The 11,120-nt window shown below is 44.0% G+C and overlaps 2 protein-coding genes across 2 annotated transcripts; both read right to left on the minus strand.

Moving 5' to 3' along the window:
* Window positions 1-1,087: 1,087 nt before the first annotated feature.
* On the minus strand, window positions 1,088-5,158 carry LOC109196352 (mucin-17-like; the record flags this gene model as incomplete). The annotated part of the gene is made up of 1 exon (XM_019350337.1): window positions 1,088-5,158. A coding segment is annotated over one exon (3,987 nt), but the record flags the coding sequence as incomplete, so codon positions are not given.
* Window positions 5,159-6,174: 1,016 nt separating this feature from the next.
* On the minus strand, window positions 6,175-11,120 carry LOC109196351 (mucin-17-like). The gene has a single exon (XM_019350336.2). It carries the CDS (start codon window positions 11,023-11,025, stop codon window positions 6,175-6,177), a length of 4,851 nt encoding a protein of 1,616 aa, XP_019205881.1. The 5' UTR covers window positions 11,026-11,120.

Consider the following 11,120-nt stretch of genomic DNA (forward strand, 5'->3'; position numbering starts at 1 on the left):
AAATGGTGTGTTATCCATCAGAATATGTGTCTGCTGTGGTCATAAAGTGATGGAAATGGGCAACAATGACCCTCAGGTAGGCTGTAACGTGAAAACAAGGACACAACATCACAACAGAAATTGAGACTCATTAGAACAGGCAATGTTTTTCCAGTCTTCTATTGTCCAGTTTTGGTAAGCCCATGCAAATTGCAATGTCATGGATATTTTACCTTTCTCACACCATTCTCTTTAAACCCCTGAGTGATGGCTGAGTGGGAAAATCCCAGCAGATCAGCAGATTCAGAATTACTCAGACCAGCCTATAAGACACCAACAACCATGCAATATTCACTTAAATCACGTTTTGTCCCCATTATCGTCTGCATGTGTGAATATGACTGATTACTTAGTTATGTTACCAATCAGAAAAACAGTTTGACCTAAAAAAGAGGCCAGTGATTATATGTTGGTAATGGCTATCATTTAATCATCTTTTTTCACACACAATTGTTAAAACATATAAGTGTTATATTTATTTATTTATTGCCATATGCGGATTCTTTGCATAGGGTCATAATAGGTTTTCGTGGGTGACACCACACTAACACGTTACAGTGAAGGCTGATAAATATTCACCATAAATACTGACCATGCAGACTGCATACTGACAAAATAATTATTATAAAAACAAATTTTTTTAACCTCATCATTGCTTCAATTATTTGTATAATTGAAGCAATTGAATTGAAGCGTATTTTGATACGCTGACTATGCAGTAATTAAGAGACTGATGATATTTCAATACTGAAACAATAATAACTGACCCTTTGAGAGGTCAGTTAAGGAATTGTTGTAGAATCCCTAAAAGAATAATCATTCAATAATGCAACCAGAGCAGCAAAACTTATAATATAGATAATACTTTATTTTAAGTAGTCTATCTATTGTACCAATTTAATTACATTTAAATAAAAGAAAGAAGAAAATAGTTTTTTTAATGTATTTTTGAGTTACAATTTCACTTTTCCAAAACATTTTGTTAGATAAAGCGATTACATTGGATAACAAAACATTTTTATTGTAAATTGTAATTTATTTTTTATAACACAACACAATCAGACATTTTTGCTTTCTAGGATTTTGGAAGATGATTAATTTACTTGATCATATTCATTATCATCATCATCATTTAGCCTCTGTAACACTTGCGCCTTACCCATGGTCTATGTAGCTTGTGCACTTTTTTGGGCAGCATGTTAGGGAAAATAGGGGGATGTATCTCAAGTACTGGTCCAGGTGGAACATCATGATTAGGTTGAGGAAGAACAGAATAATGTGTTGGGGACTTATCTCCTGGTCCTATTTCATATGGGTGTAGGAAATCTGGTATAAATGTTGGTGACTTAGACGAAGTTGTGGGTTCCGCTGTTAGTATCGCGAGAGGTGGCACTTTAGATGAAGGATTAGAATCTTCCCCAGACTTTGGTAATTTCGGTGGAAGTACTGATACAGATGGAGTGGATGGTTCAGTGACTGGTTCAGTTTCAACTGGTGTTTGAGATGGGGTTGTTGGTTCAGTGACTGGTTCGGAAGTAATGACTGATTCAGATGGAGTCGATGGTTCTGTGACAGCTTCAGAAGTAACCACTGATTCAGATGGAGTAGATGGTTCAGGGACAGGTTCAGAAGTAACGACTGATTCAGTAGGACTGGATGGCTCAGTGACTGGCTCTGAGGTAACCATTGATTCAGATGGAGTGGGTGGTTCACTGACTGGTTCAGAAGTAACCATTGATTCAGATGGAGTGGATGGTTCAGTGACTGGCTCTGAAGTAACCATTGATTCAGATGGAGTGGATGGTTCAGTGACAGCTTCGGAAGTAATCAATGATTCAGATGGAGTTGGGGGTTCAGTGACTGATTCAGAAGTAACCATTGATTCAGATGGAGTGGATGGTTCAGTGACAGATTCAGGAGTAACCACTGATTCAGATGGAGTGGTTGGTTCTGTGACAGCTTCAGAAGTAACCACTGATTCAGATGGAGTGGATGGTTCAGTGACTGGTTCAGTTTCAACTGGTGTTTCAGATGCGGTTGTTGGTTCAGTGACTGGTTCGGAAGTAATGACTGATTCAGATGGAGTCAATGGTTCTGTGACAGCTTCAGAAGTAACCACTGATTCAGATGGAGTGGATGGTTCAGGGACTGGTTCAGAAGTAACGACGGATTCAGTAGGACTGGATGGCTCAGTGACTGGCTCTGAAGTAACCATTGATTCAGATGGAGTGGGTGATTCAGTGACTGGTTCAGACGTAACCATTGATTCAGATGCGGTTGTTGGTTCAGTGACTGGTTCGGAAGTAATGACTGATTCAGAAGTAACCATTGATTCAGATGCGGTTGTTGGTTCAGTGACTGGTTTGGAAGTAATGACTGATTCAGATGGAGTCGATGGTTCTGTGACAGCTTCAGAAGTAACCACTGATTCAGATGGAGTGGATGGTTCAGGGACTGGTTCAGAAGTAACGACGGATTCAGTAGGACTGGATGGCTCAGTGACTGGCTCTGAAGTAACCATTGATTCAGATGGAGTGGGTGGTTCAGTGACTGGTTCAGAAGTAACCAATGATTCAGATGGAGTGGATGGTTCAGTGACTGGCTCTGAAGTAACGATTGATTCAGATGCCGTAGATGGTTCATTGACAGCTTCAGAAGTAACCACTGATTCAGATGGAGTGGATGGTTCAGTGACAGCTTCGGAAGTAATCAATGATTCAGATGGAGTAGATGGTTCAGGGACTGGTTCAGAAGTAACGACGGATTCAGTAGAACTGGATGGCTCAGTGACTGGCTCTGAAGTAACCACTGATTCAGATGGAGTGGATGGTTCAGTGACTGGTTCAGTTTCAACTGGTGTTTCAGATGCGGTTGTTGGTTCAGTGACTGGTTCGGAAGTAATGACTGATTCAGATGGAGTCGATGGTTCTGTGACAGCTTCAGAAGTAACCACTGATTCAGATGGAGTAGATGGTTCAGGGACTGGTTCAGAAGTAACGACGGATTCAGTAGGACTGGATGGCTCAGTGACTGGCTCTGAAGTAATGACTGATTCAGATGAAGTCGATGGTTCTGTGACAGCTTCAGAAGTAACCACTGATTCAGATGGAGTGAATGGTTCAGTGACAGCTTCGGAAGTAATCAATGCTTCAGATGGAGTAGATGGTTCAGGCACTGGTTCAGAAGTAACGACGGATTCAGTAGAACTGGATGGTTCAGTGACTGGCTCTGAAGTAACCACTGATTCAGATGGAGTGGATGGTACAGTGACTGGTTCAGTTTCAACTGGTGTTTCAGATGTGGTTGTTGGTTCAGTGGCTGGTTCGGAAGTAATGACTGATTCAGATGGAGTTGATGGTTCTATGACAGCTTCAGAAGTAACCACTGATTCAGATGGAGTAGATGGTTCAGTGACTGGCTCTGAAGTAACCATTGATTCAGATGGAGAGGGTGATTCAGTGACTGGTTCAGAAGTAACCATTGATTCAGATGCGGTTGTTGGTTCAGTGACTGGTTCGGAAGTAATGACTGATTCAGATGGAGTCGATGGTTCTGTGACAGCTTCAGAAGTAACCACTGATTCAGATGGAGTAGATGGTTCAGGGACTGGCTCTGAAGTAACGACGGATTCAGTAGGACTGGATGGCTCAGTGACTGGCTCTGAAGTAACCATTGATTCAGATGGAGTGGGTGATTCAGTGACTGGTTCAGAAGTAACCATTGATTCAGATGGAGTGGATGGTTCATTGACAGCGTCAGAAGTAACCACTGATTCAGATGGAGTGGATGGTTCAGTGACAGCTTCGGAAGTAATCAATGATTCAGATGGAGTTGGGGGTTCAGTGACTGATTCAGAAGTAACCATTGATTCAGATGGAGTGGATGGTTCAGTGACTGGTTCAGAAGTAAACACTGATTCAGATGGAGTGGATGGTTCAGTGACAGCTTCAGAAGTAACCACTGATTCAGATGGAGTGGATGGTTCAGTGACTGGTTCAGTTTCAACTGGTGTTTCAGATGTGGTTGTTGGTTCAGTGAGTGGTTCGGAAGTAATGACTGATTCAGATGGAGTCGATGGTTCTGTGACAGCTTCAGAAGTAACCACTGATTCAGATGGAGTAGATGGTTCAGGGACTGGTTCAGAAGTAACGACGGATTCAGTAGGGCTGGATGGCTCAGTGACTGGCTCTGAAGTAACCATTGATTCAGATGGAGTGGGTGATTCAGTGACTGGTTCAAACGTAACCATTGATTCAGATGCGGTTGTTGGTTCAGTGACTGGTTCGGAAGTAATGACTGATTCAGATGGAGTCGATGGTTCTGTGACAGCTTCAGAAGTAACCACTGATTCAGATCGAGTAGATGGTTCAGTGACTGGCTCTGAAGTAATCATTGATTCAGATGGAGTGGGTGATTCAGTGACTGGTTCAGACGTAACCATTGATTCAGATGCGGTTGTTGGTTCAGTGACTGGTTCGGAAGTAATGACTGATTCAGATGGAGTCGATGGTTCTGTGACAGCTTCAGAAGTAACCACTGATTCAGATGGAGTAGATGGTTCAGGGACTGGTTCAGAAGTAACGACGGATTCAGTAGGACTGGATGGCTCAGTGACTGGCTCTGAGGTAACCATTGATTCAGATGGAGTGGATGGTTCATTGACAGCTTCTGAAGTAACCACTGATTCAGATGGAGTGGATGGTTCAGTGACAGCTTCGGAAGTAATCAATGATTCAGATGGAGTTGGGGGTTCAGTGACTGATTCAGAAGTAACCATTAATTCAGATGGAGTGGATGGTTCAGTGACAGCTTCAGAAGTAACCACTGATTCAGATGGAGTGGATGGTTCAGTGACTGGTTCAGTTTCAACTGGTGTTTCAGATGTGGTTGTTGGTTCAGGTACTGGTTCGGAAGTAATGACTGATTCAGATGGAGTTGATGGTTCTATGACAGCTTCAGAAGTAACCACTGATTCAGATGGAGTAGATGGTTCAGGGACCGGTTCAGAAGTAACGACGGATTCAGTAGGACTGGATGGCTCAGTGACTGGCTCTGAAGTAATGACTGATTCAGATGAAGTCGATAGTTCATTGACAGCTTCAGAAGTAACCACTGATTCAGATGGAGTGGTTCAGTGGGATGGAGTGGATGGTTCATTGACAGCTTCTGAAGTAACCACTGATTCAGATGGAGTGGATGGTTCAGTGACAGCTTCGGAAGTAATCAATGATTCAGATGGAGTTGGGGGTTCAGTGACTGATTCAGAAGTAACCATTAATTCAGATGGAGTGGATGGTTCAGTGACAGCTTCAGAAGTAACCACTGATTCAGATGGAGTGGATGGTTCAGTGACTGGTTCAGTTTCAACTGGTGTTTCAGATGTGGTTGTTGGTTCAGGGACTGGTTCGGAAGTAATGACTGATTCAGATGGAGTTGATGGTTCTATGACAGCTTCAGAAGTAACCACTGATTCAGATGGAGTAGATGGTTCAGGGACCGGTTCAGAAGTAACGACGGATTCAGTAGGACTGGATGGCTCAGTGACTGGCTCTGAAGTAATGACTGATTCAGATGAAGTCGATAGTTCATTGACAGCTTCAGAAGTAACCACTGATTCAGATGGAGTGGATGGTTCAGTGACAGCTTCGGAAGTAATCAATGATTCAGATGGAGTGGATGGTTCAGGGACTGGTTCAGAAGTAACGACGGATTCAGTAGAACTGGATGGCTCAGTGACTGGCTCTGAAGTAACCACTGATTCAGATGGAGTGGATGGTTCAGTGACTGGTTCAGTTTCAACTGGTGTTGCAGATGTGGTTGTTGGTTCAGTGACTGGTTCGGAAGTAATGACTGATTCAGATGGAGTCGATGGTTCTGTGACAGCTTCAGAAGTAACCACTGATTCAGATGGAGTAGATGGTTCAGGGACTGGTTCAGAAGTAACGACGGATTCAGTAGGACTGGATGGCTCAGTGACTGGCTCTGAGGTAACCATTGATTCAGATGGAGTGGGTGGTTCAGTGACTGGTTCAGAAGTAACCATTGATTCAGATGGAGTGGATGGTTCATTGACAGCTTCTGAAGTAACCACTGATTCAGATGGAGTGGATGGTTCAGTGACAGCTTCGGAAGTAATCAATGATTCAGATGGAGTTGGGGTTCAGTGACTGATTCAGAAGTAACCATTAATTCAGATGGAGTGGATGGTTCAGTGACAGCTTCAGAAGTAACCACTGATTCAGATGGAGTGGATGGTTCAGTGACTGGTTCAGTTTCAACTGGTGTTTCAGATGTGGTTGTTGGTTCAGGGACTGGTTCGGAAGTAATGACTGATTCAGATGGAGTTGATGGTTCTATGACAGCTTCAGAAGTAACCACTGATTCAGATGGAGTAGATGGTTCAGGGACCGGTTCAGAAGTAACGACGGATTCAGTAGGACTGGATGGCTCAGTGACTGGCTCTGAAGTAATGACTGATTCAGATGAAGTCGATAGTTCATTGACAGCTTCAGAAGTAACCACTGATTCAGATGGAGTGGATGGTTCAGTGACAGCTTCGGAAGTAATCAATGATTCAGATGGAGTGGATGGTTCAGGGACTGGTTCAGAAGTAACGACGGATTCAGTAGAACTGGATGGCTTAGTGACTGGCTCTGAAGTAACCACTGATTCAGATGGAGTGGATGGTTCAGTGACTGGTTCAGTTTCAACTGGTGTTTCAGATGTGGTTGTTGGTTCAGTGACTGGTTCGGAAGTAATGACTGATTCAGATGGAGTCGATGGTTCTGTGACAGCTTCAGAACTAACCACTGATTCAGATGGAGTAGATGGTTTAGTGACTGGTTCAGAAGTAACGATGGATTCAGTAGGACTGGATGGCTCAGTGACTGGCTCTGAAGTAACCATTGATTCAGATGGAGTGGGTGATTCAGTGACTGGTTCAGACGTAACCATTGATTCAGATGCGGTTGTTGGTTCAGTGACTGGTTCGGAAGTAATGACTGATTCAGATGGAGTCGATGGTTCTGTGACAGCTTCAGAAGTAACCATTGATTCAGATGGAGTAGATGGTTCAGGGACTGGTTCAGAAGTAACGACGGATTCAGTAGGACTGGATGGTTCAGTGACTGGCTCTGAAGTAACCACTGATTCAGATGCCGTAGATGGTTCATTGACAGCTTCAGAAGTAACCACTGATTCAGATGGAGTGGATGGTTCTGTGACAGCTTCGGAAGTAATCAATGATTCAGATGGAGTTGGGGGTTCAGTGACTGATTCAGAAGTAACCATTGATTCAGATGGAGTGGATGGTTCAGTGACTGGTTCAGAAGTAAACACTGATTCAGATGGAGTGGATGGTTCAGTGACTGCTTCAGAAGTAACCACTGATTCAGATGGAGTGGATGGTTCAGTGACTGGTTCAGTTTCAACTGGTGTTTCAGATGTGGTTGTTGGTTCAGTGACTGGTTCGGAAGTAATGACTGATTCAGATGGAGTCGATGGTTCTATGACAGCTTCAGAAGTAACCACTGATTCAGATGGAGTAGATGGTTCAGTGACTGGTTCAGAAGTAACGACGGATTCAGTAGGACTGGATGGCTCAGTGACTGGCTCTGAAGTAACCATTGATTCAGATGGAGTGGGTGATTCAGTGACTGGTTCAGAAGTAACCATTGATTCAGATGCGGTTGTTGGTTCAGTGACTGGTTCGGAAGTAATGACTGATTCAGATGAAGTCGATGGTTCTGTGACAGCTTCAGAAGTAACCACTGATTCAGATGGAGTGGATGGTTCAGTGACAGCTTCGGAAGTAATCAATGATTCAGATGGAGTAGATGGTTCAGGGACTGGTTCAGAAGTAACGACGGATTCAGTAGAACTGGATGGCTCAGTGACTGGCTCTGAAGTAACCACTGATTCAGATGGAGTGGATGGTTCAGTGACTGGTTCAGTTTCAACTGGTGTTTCAGATGTGGTTGTTGGTTCAGTGAGTGGTTCGGAAGTAATGACTGATTCAGATGGAGTCGATGGTTCTGTGACAGCTTCAGAAGTAACCACTGATTCAGATGGAGTAGATGGTTCAGGGACTGGTTCAGAAGTAACGACGGATTCAGTAGGGCTGGATGGCTCAGTGACTGGCTCTGAAGTAACCATTGATTCAGATGGAGTGGGTGATTCAGTGACTGGTTCAAACGTAACCATTGATTCAGATGCGGTTGTTGGTTCAGTGACTGGTTCGGAAGTAATGACTGATTCAGATGGAGTCGATGGTTCTGTGACAGCTTCAGAAGTAACCACTGATTCAGATGGAGTGGATGGTTCTGTGACAGCTTCGGAAGTAATCAATGATTCAGATGGAGTTGGGGGTTCAGTGACTGATTCAGAAGTAACCATTGATTCAGATGGAGTGGATGGTTCAGTGACTGGTTCAGAAGTAAACACTGATTCAGATGGAGTGGATGGTTCAGTGACTGCTTCAGAAGTAACCACTGATTCAGATGGAGTGGATGGTTCAGTGACTGGTTCAGTTTCAACTGGTGTTTCAGATGTGGTTGTTGGTTCAGTGACTGGTTCGGAAGTAATGACTGATTCAGATGGAGTCGATGGTTCTATGACAGCTTCAGAAGTAACCACTGATTCAGATGGAGTAGATGGTTCAGTGACTGGTTCAGAAGTAACGACGGATTCAGTAGGACTGGATGGCTCAGTGACTGGCTCTGAAGTAACCATTGATTCAGATGGAGTGGGTGATTCAGTGACTGGTTCAGAAGTAACCATTGATTCAGATGCGGTTGTTGGTTCAGTGACTGGTTCGGAAGTAATGACTGATTCAGATGAAGTCGATGGTTCTGTGACAGCTTCAGAAGTAACCACTGATTCAGATGGAGTGGATGGTTCAGTGACAGCTTCGGAAGTAATCAATGATTCAGATGGAGTAGATGGTTCAGGGACTGGTTCAGAAGTAACGACGGATTCAGTAGAACTGGATGGCTCAGTGACTGGCTCTGAAGTAACCACTGATTCAGATGGAGTGGATGGTTCAGTGACTGGTTCAGTTTCAACTGGTGTTTCAGATGTGGTTGTTGGTTCAGTGAGTGGTTCGGAAGTAATGACTGATTCAGATGGAGTCGATGGTTCTGTGACAGCTTCAGAAGTAACCACTGATTCAGATGGAGTAGATGGTTCAGGGACTGGTTCAGAAGTAACGACGGATTCAGTAGGGCTGGATGGCTCAGTGACTGGCTCTGAAGTAACCATTGATTCAGATGGAGTGGGTGATTCAGTGACTGGTTCAAACGTAACCATTGATTCAGATGCGGTTGTTGGTTCAGTGACTGGTTCGGAAGTAATGACTGATTCAGATGGAGTCGATGGTTCTGTGACAGCTTCAGAAGTAACCACTGATTCAGATGGAGTAGATGGTTCAGTGACTGGCTCTGAAGTAATCATTGATTCAGATGGAGTGGGTGATTCAGTGACTGGTTCAGAAGTAACCATTGATTCAGATGCGGTTGTTGGTTCAGTGACTGGTTCGGAAGTAATGACTGATTCAGATGGAGTCGATGGTTCTGTGACAGCTTCAGAAGTAACCACTGATTCAGATGGAGTAGATGGTTCAGGGACTGGTTCAGAAGTAACGACGGATTCAGTAGGACTGGATGGCTCAGTGACTGGCTCTGAAGTAACCATTGATTCAGATGGAGTGGGTGGTTCAGTGACTGGTTCAGAAGTAACCATTGATTCAGATGGAGTGGATGGTTCATTGACAGCTTCTGAAGTAACCACTGATTCAGATGGAGTGGATGGTTCAGTGACAGCTTCGGAAGTAATCAATGATTCAGATGGAGTTGGGGGTTCAGTGACTGATTCAGAAGTAACCATTAATTCAGATGGAGTGGATGGTTCAGTGACAGCTTCAGAAGTAACCACTGATTCAGATGGAGTGGATGGTTCAGTGACTGGTTCAGTTTCAACTGGTGTTTCAGATGTGGTTGTTGGTTCAGGGACTGGTTCGGAAGTAATGACTGATTCAGATGGAGTTGATGGTTCTATGACAGCTTCAGAAGTAACCACTGATTCAGATGGAGTAGATGGTTCAGGGACCGTTTCAGAAGTAACGACGGATTCAGTAGGACTGGATGGCTCAGTGACTGGCTCTGAAGTAATGACTGATTCAGATGAAGTCGATAGTTCATTGACAGCTTCAGAAGTAACCACTGATTCAGATGGAGTGGATGGTTCAGTGACAGCTTCGGAAGTAATCAATGATTCAGATGGAGTGGATGGTTCAGGGACTGGTTCAGAAGTAACGACGGATTCAGTAGAACTGGATGGCTCAGTGACTGGCTCTGAAGTAACCACTGATTCAGATGGAGTGGATGGTTCAGTGACTGGTTCAGTTTCAACTGGTGTTTCAGATGTGGTTGTTGGTTCAGTGACTGGTTCGGAAGTAATGACTGATTCAGATGGAGTCGATGGTTCTGTGACAGCTTCAGAACTAACCACTGATTCAGATGGAGTAGATGGTTCAGGGACTGGTTCAGAAGTAACGATGGATTCAGTAGGACTGGATGGCTCAGTGACTGGCTCTGAAGTAACCATTGATTCAGATGGAGTGGGTGATTCAGTGACTGGTTCAGACGTAACCATTGTTTCAGATGCGGTTGTTGGTTCAGTGACTGGTTCGGAAGTAATGACTGATTCAGATGGAGTCGATGGTTCTGTGACAGCTTCAGAAGTAACCAAAGATTCAGATGGAGTAGATGGTTCAGGGACTGGTTCAGAAGTAACGACGGATTCAGTAGGACTGGATGGTTCAGTGACTGGCTCTGAAGTAACCATTGATTCAGATGCCGTAGATGGTTCATTGACAGCTTCAGAAGTAACCACTGATTCAGATGGAGTGGATGGTTCTGTGACAGCTTCGGAAGTAATCAATGATTCGGATGGAGTTGGGGGTTCAGTGACTGATTCAGAAGTAACCATTGATTCAGATGGAGTGGATGGTTCAGTGACTGGTTCAGAAGTAAACACTGATTCAGATGGACTGGATGGTTCAGTGACAGCTTCAGGAGTAACCA

This window comes from Oreochromis niloticus, linkage group LG22 (assembly GCF_001858045.2).
Source record: "Oreochromis niloticus isolate F11D_XX linkage group LG22, O_niloticus_UMD_NMBU, whole genome shotgun sequence".
Lineage (NCBI taxonomy): Eukaryota > Metazoa > Chordata > Actinopteri > Cichliformes > Cichlidae > Oreochromis > Oreochromis niloticus.